We start from the raw sequence: 16,280 nt of genomic DNA, 5'->3' as shown, positions 1-16,280 counted from the left end.
GAAAACCATTTACCAAATTCCATAAACGCATTAACTCGACCACTAGCAGACTTGTCGAGCTTTGCTGGATTTTTTCTTTTTTTTAAATTCAACCGGAGTCATTGAATCGCTCTGCTGTACGCAAAAACATGGCGCTGAAACACCTGCTCTGAATGTGTAGGTTATCGAGTCCAAATGGCGGCTCGACCACACAATGCATCCAAGTTTCCATCCAACTCTAAGTCAATCGATTCTCCTTCCAAGGCCAAGGAAGGCTCAAAAATTGAAACTGCTTTCCCGTCAAATCAAAACCCGCGCGGCGGCCCCGCGAAATCGCTTAATGGGGAGGCCCGTCCTTGATCCCATTTTCTCCAGCAACCAGCCCCAGATGTCATCGCTGACCCCAATCTCTAACGCTATCAAAGACTCTTTCGCGACAATCAACGACAGCGGCCCTCCGACCTGCTCTTCCTGCACCTTCCTGCCGGAGGGCGGCCGAGGGCTCAATATCATCATGAGCTTTAGACGGCGCAATCTTGGCATCCCAGCGATAATATCGCAGAATCTTGCAAATCTGGCAAACCCAAGTTGGGGCACGTCCTCAACAGGCAGCGTGATCTCAAGAGACGGGATACTTGCGAAGTGCGCCGGGGTGATCGTCCTTCGAAAGGCAAGGAAGTCATGTTCCCTTATGTCTAAAGACCGGTTGTGGAATCGAAAGCCGGTAGATGCATACATCACGTCGAGTGACTCGGAGTGTCTGCGTCAAATAAAAACTGCTTAACTTTAGAAGACCACTGGAGGAACAGGCAACCCGAGAACTTAACCATACATTTGGTGGCAGGTGTATGTCAATGCCAGATTCAGTTTACACGACTTTCTACTCTTGCATCTGGTCAAGTCAAACCAGTGATGCCAGCTCGCTTCGTGGCAGCGACAGGTGCCAGGTTTCAAGCTGTACTCGCCGGTGATGCTATCCAGCAGCCAGAATCCAGGATGCCGATGCTGCCGCTGAAACAGACACCCAATGAGTCGTTTAGGCCCGGGGCTGATCACAACCACACTTTGATGCTGCCAGCGGCCGTAAACATACTCATAGACGAGAAGGCGTATTTCAAATGGAAGATCCAAGAACCTGAACGTTTCTTTCTTCTTCTTTATTATAATGAGCCGGGCTCCCTTTCACCTGAAGCAAGGAAGGTTATGATCCGCTTACCTTTGTGAAGAGGTGAAGAACTGTCTTGAGCTTCATGGTGACTGCTTTTCAATGTAGCTTTCAGAGATATGGGGGTTGTGAGTAGTTTTCTAATAAGAATGGACCGGGTTTTTATGGTGAAAGATGTCAAATAAAGGTAAGCTCCACGTACTTAGTACTGATATGGCATTGTAGGCATCCTTGCCGGTTTTGTATTGTCGTGATGTGTAATTGGGCAAGCATCCTTCAAGTTGCCAGCCCGTTCTTTTTATTATCAGTGGAGTTATTTATGAAGCTTTCACGCACATTGTTCAGCCACTAATGTAATGTGAATCCCGGCGTCCACAGCTATGGGTTGTTATGAGGCAGGGATGCTCCCTCTTGATATCCAGGTACAAGAGAAGAAGGTCAGGTTGGTGCTATTTTACTAGTTATTGGGTACAATTAGAGTAGAATGACCTGACTGACACCTTTAAGGCAAAGGAAAGGATATAGCAGTTCTTCAGCATTGAGGCTGAAGAGCTGGGAACCTCAGGTGACAGGCATGTATCTCGATGGTAGATCATTGTCAGCCACTTTGAGGGCATATGAATATGGGGAGAGTATGATAAATAAGGCTTTGATGTCGAGTACTGGCGAAGGGAAAATCATGTATTGTGAGATTGTAAGGTCTGCAGTTGTGTAGGAATCGAGGTTTGTATGAGGATTCAGGCATTAAAATATAAAGCAACCAAGAGGAAATATACATCTTGAAAATTTAAGAAGGAATTAAACCAGCGCAATAATCACCTTAATATGCATGATAGCAAGTTCCAGCTGTCTAGAAAGATGCGCGGATAAGGATGGGCGGCGGAACCGCCAGCATCCATGGCACCACAGTATCGACTTTGATGGAGAACGTCCTGACCATTTATATACAGACAGAACCTTGACTGACGCTGCACTATCCTCACGGTTCAGTCACTCTCATATGCTGCTGATGACCACTGCTCGCCAGGCTTGAGCAACCCCGTGAAGATAACGCCGCTGCTAAAGAAATAAAGATAAAAAATAGACATAGTCCTGACACCAAAATGGGAGGTTTCAGGTTCCGAAGAGCAATTGGTTTATTTTCCATTCAGAAAATAAGTTACGGACCATTCTGATGGTCAATGTAAAGTCAAAAAAAAATGGGTTTTTCGCCTTCTTTCATATTTATTTGGCCCTTGCGAGAGTGATATCTGACTCTTCAAGGCTAAGATCAATAGGAAGCCCAATGATAAGGTGTGAGTTTGGGTACGAGCAGGGCTAAAATCCTTAGGAATCGTATCAGATGCGGTATTTAGCTTTACTTAGCCATTGTAGAGTGACTGTGGGATTGTCACTCCCCCGGACAGACTGTGCTGCCAGTGACTGAACGGTATCGACCGGCTGGAGCGCATCACGAAATCAACCTCGGCCGGCTAACCATGCACGGCGTCATGTTTTTCCACCTCCACCACCCCTGTTTATGGCTGGAAGGCTTCTAAACCAGACATAACAACCACATTCTAAACAGATTCTTCACCGGGTCTTTTGACCAATTAGCGTTCTTGCATGTATGCTACAACAGATGAGCCAATCTGAAGTTCAAATCTGCCCCTGTGAGGCCTTTCTCCTGGAAAGATTCCGAGAACAAGCATTACTTTTTTAAGAGCTAGGTTAAACCATACATACGTGATGTCCCGTTGGGGTTTGACTTGATGAAAGTCTTTCCTTTCTTCCTCCTTTGCTTGATATCTAATTGTGTAGCTTTAGATATTGTTTTATGTGTGCTTACTATCTCCCCATGTAGAAGCCACATCAAACGCTTTCTCGACCCTGATTCAGAGCGTTGAGATGCTTATTCTGACACACCTTATGGACAATTGCGGCTTTCACAAGTTAACAACTGAATTTGCCAGACAGTCGCATTCTACCTGATGGTGAGCAGATCCAGAATGCGGACTAGATACACATCAGATAAAGCATGAAAATTTGGAGACTTTATATCTTCCTGGATGCTCTCTTTTCGAGAAACCCATACATCGAACGAACGCTAGTTTCTTATTTGCAAAATTCTCCATCGACAAAATCAAACACCAAGACTTTATCAAGATAACTAGCAACACTCTGACCGTAAGCTTTGTGTGCTGGGTCTTCTTTCGTGAAGTAGTCTCGATCCTCAGCGTTTGCGAGTTCAACGACAAAGGCGTGCGTCATCCCATGCTTTTTTTATACCACAATATATCAGCAAAAGAACCCATGGAACTGTGCGATTCTCTCAGGGTGCAAATCTTGTTTACCTGTAACCCAACGGTCGAGTTATCCACTCCACTGGTCATGGATTTGATGTACGGTTTCTGCGTTGTCGGATGGAGGCAGATGTCCTTCAAGGCCATATTCCGCGTAAGTGCCTTGTTTCAAAGAGTTGTTAGTGCTTTGCCCTGACGACAGAGGAGATGGTTACTCAGCATACATCCTTAATAACTTCCTGGCTGACTTCCGGTTTAAAGCTAACAAGGACAATGTGAAAAAGTGACATTCTGGGCCCTTGTTACAGAACTGAAATAAATCTAAGCTGGAAGAACAACCCAAAGGAGGCAATAGAGTGACAGCTTTCTGGAATGTGATGTTGCGAAGCAGAAATTCAAGGTGGGGTAAACAGATATACCTTTCGCAAAAAGAGTTGACAAGAAGGCATTCTACCAGGGTGGATACCCTGCATCCGCAAATAGCACCCTAAGATCATGAATGGGCCAACAATTCCGAATTAGTGTATGCCCCGTAGACACGTTGCAGCTAGCCTGGGCAAGCTAAAGGGTGTTTTCGGGGTTGGAGTCTACAAAATGCGATCTAATTCATCTTGATGCTATCATTGATCGTTCGAAGTACTAGTCGCAGCGTGTTTACTGGTTTATATACTCATCCTCAAACCTCCATTTGCACAAATCACACTCCCTGTACACCAGGCTGCATCTTTCGTACATAGCATCCCCACCACCCCAGCTATCTCGTCCGTAAACGCTGGTCTTCTACCTCCCATCTTCTCCCTAACCGTCCCCAAGTCTTCTTCACTCAGCCTCTCCTCGCCAGTTCCCGTAAAACCTGGCTCGACAATCATATTGCTCCCCGGTGTGTTATCCTGCCACCCTTGCATTCTTTTCCAAAACCCCTCCCCGGCTGCCCAGTACATATCACCCAGCACTGGACCAGGGTTAACCGCGTTGACGGTCGCGCGATCGCCCAATTCTCGCGCCCAAGTTCGCGTCATTGCTTCCAATGCCCCCTTTGTGCCAGCGTAGACGCTCTAGCCGGCAAGCCCCAGGCTAGTACTGATGCTGGATAAGTTAACGATACGTCCAGACCGGTTGCGAGGCAAGTATGGCGCGATGGCCTGGGTTAGGAGCAGAGGTGCGAGCACATTGACATTATACTGCTTATTGAACGTATCGACGTCGATCGGGCCTCTCTCGGGGTCGTTGAGAAATCTATTCTCTGAGATACCGGCATTGTTTATGAGAATGTCGATCTGGAGGTGACTGCTACCCTGCAGAGCTACGAAGTGTTGCCGAGCTGCGAATAGGATTTTCTCAACTGCTTCTACAGGATTGCCGAGGTCAGCCTGTTGAGCAAAGCACTGGATGCCGCATGTTGCCTTTAACCCCTCGCAGAGATCATGAATGCGTGCTGTAGAGCTGGGAGAAGTATAGACCAAGAGTAGATGGCAGCCCTTCGAGGCTAAATTCTCAGCAATTGCAGCGCCAATACCTGGAGATAGTAGAGCCTAATGGGTCAATAATTTTGTGGGTGTCTTGCTAGGATCCTTATTGGGGTTGTCTACTTGCCCCTTGAGCCCCCCGTCACGATGCCGAATTTCCCCTCCAAGGGTCTATTCAGTGTACCCTGCATTGCAGGAACCTATAAAATGCTCTCGATATGGAATCAACGTAGCCATTCAAGATTCCCAACAGCCCACATCTATTAGTACTGGAGCTTATAACCTCCTGTCCGTCTTCATCGTAACCCCCGCCCCCGCAATATTGTAGGGATCGCCGGATCGGCCCGATGCCGATGACTTCATAAGCTGGATTTTACTATTTTTAGCATCGGATAGAAATCGCTTGCGAGATGCCTAACTTCTTTGCTTTTCTTTTCCTTTCTTTTCTTAATTCTTTGTCTTCTTGGAAGAACGGTCTGTTTGCCCCGATAATGGAGTTTTGGGTCATTAGTTATTGGAAAGATAGAATTAACCATGATTTATTTCCAACAAAGCTAGGTGCATAGTCCTCCAATCCCTCCGGTAACTATTTCATTAGGCATTCATTATGCAAATTCCGACAAGAAGGAAAGCTCACTAAAGAAGCAAAGGCCATACAATAGTAACCGCCATAGAATATATTTTGCTAAAACCGGATGTTGGTAGAATTTGAAAGATACCGCATTCGCCAATTCAGCTTATCCAATACCAACAAGGAGAGCTCGACATTAATCCCAGGCTTCTCCCCAGTCCTCCTCCTCAGCGGTGGGTTCGACTTTTGGCTTTGTCTCAACCACTTTCTTTGGTGGTTGAACTATTCTCTTTGGTTTCGCTGCCGTACTAGCACCAGAAACTATTGGCTTCGATGATGTCGTGGATGATCGTGTTGTTGAGGTCTTTGCTGTTGTGCTGGTCGTGGTGCTAGATTTACTCAGTCCCTTTGGCAGCACTTTCTTCGTCTTGGCTTTCGACTGTGCCGCTAGCCAGCCTGCAAAATCAGGCTCTCCTCCGTCATCAAATGGTACAGCCGGTGTTGCTGATGGAGCTGGGCTTGGAGACTCGCGGGCCTCGAAGAGCGCGTCTGCTTCTTCCTGTTCGTGATCTTTGTCTCGTTCTTCTGCCATGCTTCCCCATGCTTCGAATCCATCATCTTCAATAGTCGTTGTTTCTGGTGGACGCTCAGATTGTGTTCGAGCTATGCGATGTCCGTCACTCGATGACGTTGATGTCGTTTCTAGTCCGCGCGACGGCGATTTCACGGTCGTGCGGGGCATCGAAGATGCCCGGGTAGCGTTACTTGCTTGACTCGCGCCCCCCTGTGATCCGGCTGGCTGGATTTCACCTTTTGCACTGGGTGGTTTGTTTGTAAAAGATGATATGGCCCATCCTGCCCAAGATACTCCATTAGACATCGCGGATTTTGCTGTTCCTGCAGCGGACACATCTGGGCTTGCTTGAGGCGGCAGGGCAGTATCGGCCATCGTAGATGCATACTGACGGATTTGTTGTAGGTAAGTGTCAAAGGTCTTGTTTGCCTGATCGCGAACGAGTCTGCAACGCATTAGCATAGGTGGATACTTGCTACTTCTTCAACTTACTTCTCCTTGTCTATCAACGCTGGGCTGATCGCCGGGATAATTTTGGTAGCGCAATCCTCTTCACTAAAGAGATCTATGGTGGCGGCAAGTGCTAATAGGGCTGCATTTCTAGCATGGACGAATGGGTCTCTGAGCGATCGGGTGAATGCAGCAACGAGTACTTTTGTTCTTGACTGGATTCCGACATTAGCACCTATACCAGAAAGACGAGAGCCGAGTGTTTCTTACGCTTTGCCCTAAATTTCTTGCTATTTTCCCTAGGCATATTGTGGTATTTGTGCGAATACCTGGCTGCTCGTCGTTTGCGGTCTTAGCAAGGTAGCGCAGCAGGTCACCATTGATGGTTCGATCCGACAGTTTACCTATTACTGTGAGAACTGCTTTGACTGTTTGCTCCCGTACGACCGGTGCCATGTCAGTAAAGCCAGTCACCTGTAATCATACCATTGTTAGCGAAACCCAACCCGTGTTCGTGAGCTACCGTACCATGTGAGGGAATATCTTGTCGTTGACTTTTTTCGGTGATAATCGGTCAATCATTAATGGGAGGTTATCAAGCAGACACACTCGAATCGCTCTATCTGGGTTTGCGAACAATCGTACTATGGCCGGAGTGAGCTTCTGGTTATATTCGTCGTCTGTGAGTTTCGTGCCGATTTTCAACACCGTTGTCAGAACTTTCGGGCCGCCACCCCCAAATTCCACTGACTTCAACAGTTCAGGAAGGATTTTCATCTTGAAGAACTCTTCCGGGAAGTCATCGGATAGTTCATCGAGTTCACTGCAAATTATTAGATATTCCTTTGACTGGCAAAAAACGTTACGACAAAGAAGAGACGCACTTGATGAATTCTTCTCTCTCTGCGTCATCTTTCAGGCCCAAGCTATCAATGTCTTGCGTTAATCGAATCAAAGGCGAGTCGAAGAACCCGCCGGCTCGCTGGCCTTGTTCAATGAAATGCGCCAGACTCAATCTTAATTTCGGGTTTGGGTTCACTAGCTTTTTATAACTTTGGTGCATGCTTGGAGGAATATTCGACGTCTGGCCAGCTTGATTATTTTGAAAATTTCCATTAAATGTCTCGAAAATAAGACTCCCAAAGTTGTAAGAATCCACGGCGTGGAGGGGGTTTCGTTTGATAGTTTCCCATCCGCCCTTTACAACTTCAGGAGGCGCATAGCGGTGCGAGTCTGGCAGGAGGCTGCCATATGTCTACGGCAAGAATTAGTAGCCGTCCATCGCTTGATCCATTTTTCGGGGCATGGGAGAATAAACAGACATATATCACGGCATCATCTTCTTTCATAGAGCCTAAAATGTCAAATCCACCTAATTTCCATTCGCCGCTCTCGCTAGTATATATGGAAGAAACTCGGACAGCACCGTGTACGGAGGCGGCGTCTTCGTTAATGAACTTGAGAGTTGACTAGAGACATGGCTGGGAATTAGCTCGGTGACAATGGAGAAGAAATGATAGCATAGTAGTAGACCTACAGCAACGGAATGGAGACCCCATTTTGCTGTCTCTTCTGAAAGACTTCGCCTCTTCACTAGCCATGACAATGGAACAACTCTCTCGGTCACGATGTAGATATGGGTATCTGTCTGTCCGCCTTGTTAACCACCCCCAATCTCGAGACAGGCGCCCTCGTTCATCGCTTCCGCCTCCATCGAGCATTGTGCAAAAACTAACCTCAACAGTGTCCAGCACTCTGAGAACTCCGGGGTGGCGTAACGTTCTTAGTTTCCGGAGCGCGTTCTTTGCAAGCGGGAGGCGCGATCGATCCTGTGAGATCTCGAAGGTGAATATGCTACACGACGAGCCATCTTCCTATACAAAGAAATCATTGTTAGCGAAAGAAGACGACTAAACAAACTTCAAGGCTGCATACTCGTTTGGTGCCGTTGTGCAGGGACCAGATGGACTCTCCATTGTCAACTCGATCCCCGAATGAATAGGGTAATGAACTGCTTTTCGAAATTGCAGAGACAACGGCAGATTTTAAGAAATCCATAGCATAATATCCCCCAATGACAGCTCATACGATTCAAGGCCTGATTCAGACGTCGGAGCCTAGACCTGGCAGCTATGACATATACGGAGTATTTGGGAGTGATTTGGTGTTTTGATGACCACGGTTTCTTGTCCCTCCCTGCTCCAGATCTGCCAACAAAATATCCCTCTAAACCAGTGAATGGACTCACTTTTGCAAGTTTCCACACGCCAGGGAGCAGACCTCCTCGGAGACTAAGCCGCCACTACTATCTGCCCATAAACACATTCAACAATCTTTTTAAATTCGATTTATCAACTGATAAATCACCGGGGAGTGGCGGAAATTCGTAGTTCCGGGAAGTCCTGGAGAATAGTTGATCCATCCGAGACAATCTTATCTTATCAGAAAACGAGCCAACTAACTAGTTAGTTAACCATATTAGGCCTAGTTTCGGCGCAGGTTGCTACTCGCTTCTCTTCTCGTTTTCACCTCTCCCGTACCCGTTCTTCGCTTGCTTTCTCTCATCCTCATCCGCTGCTTTCTCGCAACGGCTTCTTCTCCTTAAGATATCAGATCAACAGCACGGTGGGCTGCCTATGCACCAATAGAAGCTTCCTGCTTCCTCGTATCACATTGTACCCTCCATGAATTGCCCGCCGGAAGTGCAAGTCGACGAGGTATAATATGGGACCCCCTCCCGTTTCTTTTTCCTTCTTGAGAATGAGCCTCCAGGGGATTCAGACAGATTCGATATCATGCGCAGCAATATGACGCTGCCTTTTTGTGGGCTGGCAGGTAAAAATGCGTCCTCTTTTCGCAAACGAATACCTAGAATAAGTCTCTCAGTCAAATATCTTACTTGCTATGAGCATCACGGATGTGGCCCGCTCTACCGTCTGGATACCATTTGATTTCAATGTCCATTATTCCTTGTTGCCTTTTGCTTTCTTACCTGTGTTCTTTTCCCTATCCCCTTTCACTTTCTATGGCCTCCTCCTTCATAGATTGAATTCAGATCCACTTCCACACCACATTTCTCCGATGATGATCAAATCTGGTAAAAGGTCAGACAATAACACGGAGGCGATAACGTTGCCAGATATTTACTCGCAGAGAGTGTTTGCATTTCAAGGTTCATCCAACACCTGTAAGTCAGCAGCAAAACGGAATCCCGGCGTATCTCTCTCCCCTTTTGTCCCACCCGAGCGAAAGGCATGTTCCACATCCTGGGCAAGATGCACTAGCAGGCAAGATGGGTCTGTTTTGCAAGCACTCCATAGCAATTGACCGCCATGGAATTTGCTAGTGCAGAGTGAAACCCCTTTACTGGGCCACTTATCACGGAGCTTTTGATCCACTTTGCTCTATGAGGACACAAGAGCTAAAGGCAGTGGCCGACATGACGGATGTTTTATCACCCAGGAAGTGAACTGCTTTCGTGGGAAAAAGGGCGGGGTTGATGGTGAGAGCGGAATCCTTTTGCTTTTTGATCGACCTGAGTGATGTATGTGAACCCTTTGAGAAGCTACCTTCTGTGTGATCCGGCACCTTTGACCCTCCGTCGAATGACGACCAATTTTTATAAACTGAAAAGACCTGAGGAGAATTCCATTTCTTCGAACATTTCTTGAAGCCATTTCGTCCTTTCCTTGTTATTCTGTCTCTCCTTTTGCTTCCTAATTGCCAGCGTACACCAATATCTATGACGACTTTTTGATCGCCAAGAGTCCGCAGAATTATTAGTATTTGCTATCTGAACTTCGTTTTGGTTTGACCATCTTTGCTTTCCCCTCCATTTGCGTTTGATACCCGCAAAAGCCGTCTACGGATTCGGGATATGTCTAGTTGTATACGTACATACTGAGCACCAAATGTATGGTTGCGAGAAGAGACTTATGTTGCGTACGGAGCTTATATTACTACTGTTGAGGTGTAATATCTGATTCCTACAAATTCTATAATGCAAATACAAAGTCCCCGGCGATTCATTAGCCATCAGGGCCAGAACGCAATAGTCACCCATGATAACCAGCTCGTATTAACTTAACTATCATTGCCACACTTCACAACTAGCAACAGAGTGCACCCACTGCTCTTTCTCTCCTTGCGCAAGAACCAAACTTAGAAAAGGGGGGAGAGTGGCTAAATCAACACATTTCCATCATCCGATGGGCATCATTCCACAAGTCCAATGCCACAATCAGACCTTCAACTCTTTAGGAGAGTGCCACATCACTAACAACTAAGACTGAAACCATACGAATCGGTTACAAATTGTGCCTTCTACCAGCAAAGATCCTCAAATTAGGTGTCACCCCTGCTTGCAAACTATGATCCATCTTCATCCAATCTCAAAGCTTCCTATGTGTGCTCATCAGCAAGGTAAAATTTTCCCACAGGTTTGTAGGAGCATGTCATTCGAATTCCGGAATTGATATTGCTTCTGTCAATAGCGAGTATCATCGGCGCGAGGAACGGGTGCATATCGTGATACAATGTGCACCAGTATAATTGGAGCTTACTGCCCTGGATAACTAATCACGTAGTAGTTTCGGAAATGTGCCGAGTTAAAATACCGAGGAAAGGGGCATCGGCGATATTTAACACGTCTTTGCTGCATGCCTGTTTTTCACACGTCTTCTCCGAAAACCCATCAGCATTGATGACAGTATCAGAAGGCAGTAATGCGACTCACTCCAAGTTTGTGAAAAAGATTTGCGCGCTTGGGTTCTGCTCGTAGTCGTCGCCCTAGACGTTGCCCATATCGTGAGAATGTAAAGAAAGTCATACATATGCTAAAAAGAGATAGTAGAAACCGAAACGAAATCCAGTCAGAGTCGTCCAGGTTCGTCATGCGGCGCGTGCAGCCAAATGGGGAAACGAGTATCAGTGCAAGCATCAATAGACAAGGCACCATCGCGCAAATGCGGCGCGTTTAATTTTGGAGTTCATTTCACCTCTTCGGCACCTTCGTTAGGATGAGGACCTGAAGCGGGCCCCTGAGGAGGTCCTTGGGATTGCATGTGCGGTGGAGGCATATGCGGCATTTGGTTGAAGTTATTGCTGGGTGTTCGATATTGGTGGTGGGGATAATGATGCGCTTGGCTTGGGCTCGACGCAAAATGTGGATGCTGTTGGGGGTGACCAGGACGAGCGCCAGGCACTATCGGGTGTAAGTAATGAAAACCGACAGAGATTATTTGGGGAGCTTACTATGACTAGGCTGCTGGGGTGGATAGAAAGGTTGTCCGTGTTGTCCAGGATTCATGACCATAACAGGCTGCGGAGGTTGACCTTGTTGCGAACCTTGATGGACCATCATGGGCGCACCCCGGCTGGGGCTCGGATAACCGCTGTGGGGCTGCGGAGGTGGTTGTACATGTGGATAAGCGTGGCCAGGGCTCGGGGAATACATCTGCATCTGAGGATTATATGGAGGCCCCATGCCCTGAGGCATTCCCATATACGGACCGCTAGAAGGTTGATGAACCATCATCGGGGCTCCCATACCGTTTTGTGGATTAACAAATTGTGGCGCGCCAGGGTAGTGTCGCATATGAGGAGGCTGTGGACCTTGACCAACATAAAACTGAGGTACCCCTTGCCCCATTGCCAGCTGAGCATGAGGCCCCATTGGTGACTGGTACGGCATATGAGCGTGTTGGAGCCGTGGGGATGGATAAGCATGAGAAGCGGAAGCCGATACTTGCATGCGGTGATGATCTTCAAAATGAGGCTGTGCGGCAGGATGGTGCTGCGGAGGGAGAAGGTGATGTGGACCATGGGGAGGACCATTGCTAGGTGGCACATTATGATTGCCATGTTGAAGGTGGAAAGGTAGTGGGGCTTGATGAGGCATTGGAGGGTTTGATGCTGATCGTGTCTGAGGTGAGATCGCAGGTCCTCCGCCGGGTGGTTTGAACATATCGGCATACGTTTTCTCTTGATTGATAGAAGCAACTTCCCATGTTGGTGGTGTCTTGTACGCTGGAGGAATACCACCATTGAAAGCAAAGTCCTTGAGGCTCTGTTCCGTGGCCTCTTTCTTCATTCTTTTGATAGGATTAAAATGATCATTCAAGCTTGGTCTTTCCGTAGCTGGAAGTAGCACCTTGGCGCCGAAGAAAGCCGATGGGCTTGCTGCTCGCGAAATTGACCGGGTTCGGACATTTGAGACTGGGCTTGAGGATACAGCAGATGTACTGGCAGGATTGAAAGTGTGTGCTGCAGGGTTTGGTCTGAATTCCATAGCTCGGGCATTGAACTTGGTGGACACCGCGGAGGTGGGAGTTTGGGTGGGCTTGTGAGCATTAGCATGATCGCCGGCCATTGGGCCACTTGGCGGGACACGAGTATCTTGAAGTGGAAGAGGAGCGGGCAAGGAGCCCATGGCAGCACCTTTGCGTTGCTGCTGAATGTCAGCTAGACGATGGCTTAGCAATCCAGATCCAGCACGTCCGGGGTGAGCAGGTAGATGGGAGACAGGACGCCCACTTTGTGGTCCTAATGGTGGATAACCCTGACGGCCTCGGGGATACATCTGTCGTTCAGGCGGCGGCATCGAGGGCGCAGTGGCTGTATCATAGCGAGCGGGCCCAGTCGATCCAGTTTGGCGGGGCGCAGTTTGTTTCTGTTCCGCCGTAGCGGTAGATGAAGCGGTTGACGCGGCGGCGGCAACAGCGGCAGCGGCAGCAGCTTTCGCGGCGGCCTCACTAGCCAGTTTCTCTTCGTGTTGCTTCTTAGCCCTCTGGATAATTTCCTCCTGTTTGTTAGGATCTTTAGCTAGTATAGGCACTAAGTCTTTTGGAACCGGTGTTCCCAATTTGAAGTTCTTGCTGAACTTGACTAGTTCGTTGAGTTTGATAGTTCTGTCATATTGGGCTTGGTTACGACGACGTTCTTGGAGTTTCAATTTCTCGTTGTTAGCAAATTGACGGAAGTGGTCGAGAACCTCAGTCTCGACATTCGTTGCTGCATTTTCCACACCGGTGCGCTTTGGGGGAATATTTAAACTCGGGATGGGTTTAACAGCTGTAAGCTTACCCTCAGTGTCATTGAGTTCAATGGTCGACGCTGGCTTCGGCAAATCCGCTGGTTTAGTAGCATCTGCAGCTTTGGCTCCGGTGGCCTTCCCGCTTTCCGCCTGCTTATCCTGTTGCTTCGCTTCTGTTTCCCTGGGGCCAGGCTTGGGTTGTGCCGTCTTTGGCTGTGCAACTTGAGCCGAAATAATGGCAGGATCCACTGGAGCACCGGGCACAGTAGGATGTCCCATGGGAGGTCTTCTAGCAGGTGGAGTGTATTTATTGGGCCCACCAGTCTGCAACGGAGGGAAGTCATCACGACGAACACCACTATACTTCTCCTCCTCGCCAATATCGTCCTTGAGATTGACAAAGCCACGTTCTTCACGAACATGAGGATTGTCTGTTTCGCTGGATTCGATTTCGCGAGCAATACGAGCCGCTTCGGCTTCTCTTTGTTTATATGATGGGTCATTGCGATCAATGCGGGTGGTATACAGGTTCTCATCGTAGCTCGAAGTGGCACCGAAAAGTCGAGCATTGGTCTCGAACTGGTCCCAGGTGCCGGTTGAAGCGGATCCCTCCAGAGACATTTCCACCACTGCATCTGGCCCAGGTTCCCAGCGCTGCAGTTCCCTTTCGCGTCCTGGTTGATTTCCGGAGATATCGGTGTCGGTTCGGAAAGAAGAGCCTAGGCGGCGGCATTAGGGTGCGTGACGACTAAGAAATTACTTTTGAACTCACCATTTTGCTCCTTCACCCCCATACCGGCGGTGGAAACACCAGCCACGGCGAAATCTGCAACATCTTGCGCATCGAAGATCATCTTGTGGTCTGGACCAGACCCAAGATATGGACTGGCCTGGTGGCTTGTGCCGTTTGGGCGGATTGAATCAGGGTCCGTGGAAGCGCGGCGTGTCATTTTTAAGACAAAGGACGTTTCGTTGGGTTCTGTTCTCGAACCCGAAAATATGCCAGAGAAATTTTCTCCGTTCTTGGTGGTTATTGTGGCAGTCGAGCCCTGAGGAGAAGTAATCAGCATCGACCTTGGTCGGCGGCGCGAATGAGCAGCTCCCAACTTACAATGAAGGCAGTCATCAGGAAGACAAGGCGATCATGTGCGTGCATATCAGGAGTGTTTGATTCCTTGTTTGTTAGGGACTTGGGAGAAACTGCGGGCTTTCTACCATGACCAGCTCCGTTCTGCTGCGAGGTGGGACCGGTGTCCTTTCGGGTGATGGCATTCGCACTCTGCATCCAGCCTCTGGGGGTGTTGTTGTTGTTGCGCCTGCGAACAAAGGTCAGCCTGGCCATGTCCATGATCCTAGCAATCGGGTTTCCCGGGGGTGTCATTGTTGAGGGGAGGTAAGCCAGGGAAAGGTGCAGAAAGGAGGTAGAAAGGAGCTCGCCGGCGGGAAGACACGGAGTGAGATGCCGAAGGGAGGGAACGAAGAGAAGGGGCAAGGAAGGAGGTGTCGCTATATATACGTGTGTGTGTTTTTGTGCAGGGAGGGCAGAGACGTCCGGGGCATCGCATCTGAGGAAGGCGACGACGGGGCAAAGACGATATCAGAAGCAGCTTACCTCTGGCCTCCATCGACCGGGCTGCCAGACTGCCTGCGACCTCCGTCTTTGAAGGCGGCGTTTGGCCTCATTGGGCCTCTGTTTCCAACTGTGTTCTGCGACATTGCTGTTGTAGCACTGGCTGAGCTTCTCGTAGTTCAGTGTTGCGATTGTTGTGATAAGGGTAGAGAGTTCGTGTTCGTCAAGCTCATTACCTGGTGGACGCCCAATTCCAACAGGCTGAAAGCTCGCTGGCGGAAGAAGACAGGAAAATTGGGTTAGGGAAAGGCAAAAGGGAGGGGGAAAAAAAAAAAAGGAAAAGGGCACAAGCGGCCAAGCACCGCCCGGCGGATGAAGGAAGTTCGACACACGGCTTGTAAGGAGAGGACTGCAAAAAGACGTCAATTATATCAATAACAAATAGAAGGAGAAGGCTGAAGGGAAATTCGAAGATGAAAAATTAAAATGACGCTGTGGGGATGGAACAGTGCGACGCAGAGGCGGAGGGGGAAAAGGGAGAGGAGGAAGCGGAAGAAGCATGAAGCAGGTCGTCAAAAAAAAATTATGTGGAGAAGGGCGAGGAGAGCGAAAGAGAGCGAGAGGAAGAGAGAGAAGGGCGGGAGAGGAGCGTCAGCAATACAGGCCCGTCACAAAAATTTGGGGGGATGAAATGCTGGTAATTACAGCACCGTCACTTTGGTCTTGTGTTTTGTAACTGTGCGTGATGATTGGCCGGCACCATCCCGAATGCCGGGTTGGTGAGGCAAGCGCCAAGCCGACCGCCGTATAGGCCCTGTATCTGCAGTCCAGCCACACAGGCGGAATTACACCATCCAAGGCTTGCCGGCCAGCGCGATCTGACACACACAATGTAATTTTCTGTATCAAGCTGACACAGCTCACTTCTTCACAGCCCAGGAGCACGCTTCACTGTTTGATATTATTATTATTATTATTATTATTATTATTCTGGTGATGATTATGAGAGGATGACAGTGCTTTGAGGGGCTGGCAGGTTACAGGATCGTACGAGAAACTGTGATGTCAGTGGGAAGCACTCCCCCAGATAAGCTTCCCCTATATAAGGTTATCCTGTCCTGGCTTTCCATGGTCCTATGGCCATACATATTATTTACAAACAATGCACATGCTCCGGATGATCAGAAAGA

General features: G+C 48.4%; 6 protein-coding genes across 7 annotated transcripts; all 6 read right to left on the bottom strand.

The window, feature by feature from the left end:
• Positions 1–90: 90 nt before the first annotated feature.
• On the bottom strand, positions 91–880 carry D8B26_006770 (uncharacterized protein). Its single transcript, XM_066125288.1, has one exon. The coding sequence runs from the start codon at positions 715–717 to the stop codon at positions 280–282; it is 438 nt and encodes a 145-aa protein (XP_065981370.1). The 5' UTR covers positions 718–880; the 3' UTR covers positions 91–279.
• A 2,210-nt stretch (positions 881–3,090) lies between these two features.
• D8B26_006769 (uncharacterized protein) lies at positions 3,091–3,912 on the bottom strand. The gene is made up of 3 exons (XM_003070204.2): positions 3,651–3,912; positions 3,478–3,588; positions 3,091–3,400 (listed from the first exon to the last, which is right to left on the bottom strand). Exons 1-3 carry the CDS (start codon positions 3,714–3,716, stop codon positions 3,239–3,241), a joined length of 339 nt encoding a protein of 112 aa, XP_003070250.1. The 5' UTR covers positions 3,717–3,912; the 3' UTR covers positions 3,091–3,238.
• Positions 3,913–4,088: 176 nt separating this feature from the next.
• Positions 4,089–4,445, bottom strand: D8B26_006768 (uncharacterized protein; the record flags this gene model as incomplete). The annotated part of the gene is made up of 1 exon (XM_066125287.1): positions 4,089–4,445. The coding sequence occupies one exon, from the start codon at positions 4,443–4,445 to the stop codon at positions 4,089–4,091; it is 357 nt and encodes a 118-aa protein (XP_065981369.1).
• Positions 4,446–4,481: 36 nt separating this feature from the next.
• On the bottom strand, positions 4,482–5,083 carry D8B26_006767 (uncharacterized protein; the record flags this gene model as incomplete). Its single annotated transcript, XM_066125286.1, has 2 exons — positions 4,482–4,958; positions 5,039–5,083. The coding sequence occupies 2 exons, from the start codon at positions 5,081–5,083 to the stop codon at positions 4,482–4,484; spliced, it is 522 nt and encodes a 173-aa protein (XP_065981368.1).
• Positions 5,084–5,392: 309 nt separating this feature from the next.
• Positions 5,393–8,791, bottom strand: D8B26_006766 (uncharacterized protein). 2 transcript variants are annotated; one of them, XM_003070202.2, is made up of 9 exons: positions 8,423–8,791; positions 8,224–8,361; positions 8,025–8,135; positions 7,810–7,956; positions 7,372–7,742; positions 7,016–7,310; positions 6,758–6,961; positions 6,530–6,702; positions 5,393–6,482 (listed from the first exon to the last, which is right to left on the bottom strand). In XM_003070202.2, exons 1-9 carry the CDS (start codon positions 8,543–8,545, stop codon positions 5,660–5,662), a joined length of 2,385 nt encoding a protein of 794 aa, XP_003070248.2. In that variant the 5' UTR covers positions 8,546–8,791; the 3' UTR covers positions 5,393–5,659. The 2 variants fall into 2 exon arrangements, with proteins under 2 accessions (XP_003070248.2, XP_065981367.1); XM_066125285.1 differs by lacking the exons at positions 8,224–8,361; positions 8,423–8,791 and having other exon boundaries at positions 8,025–8,188.
• Positions 8,792–10,542: 1,751 nt separating this feature from the next.
• On the bottom strand, positions 10,543–14,562 carry D8B26_006765 (uncharacterized protein). The gene is made up of 4 exons (XM_003070201.2): positions 14,293–14,562; positions 11,741–14,239; positions 11,223–11,690; positions 10,543–11,164 (listed from the first exon to the last, which is right to left on the bottom strand). Exons 1-3 carry the CDS (start codon positions 14,468–14,470, stop codon positions 11,476–11,478), a joined length of 2,892 nt encoding a protein of 963 aa, XP_003070247.2. The 5' UTR covers positions 14,471–14,562; the 3' UTR covers positions 10,543–11,164; positions 11,223–11,475.
• Between the last annotated feature and the right edge of the window lie 1,718 nt (positions 14,563–16,280).

Source organism: Coccidioides posadasii, chromosome 3, assembly GCF_018416015.2.
Source record: "Coccidioides posadasii str. Silveira chromosome 3, complete sequence".
NCBI classification, from domain to species: Eukaryota; Fungi; Ascomycota; class Eurotiomycetes; order Onygenales; family Onygenaceae; genus Coccidioides; species Coccidioides posadasii.
This window is presented reverse-complemented; position numbering and strand designations above follow the sequence as displayed.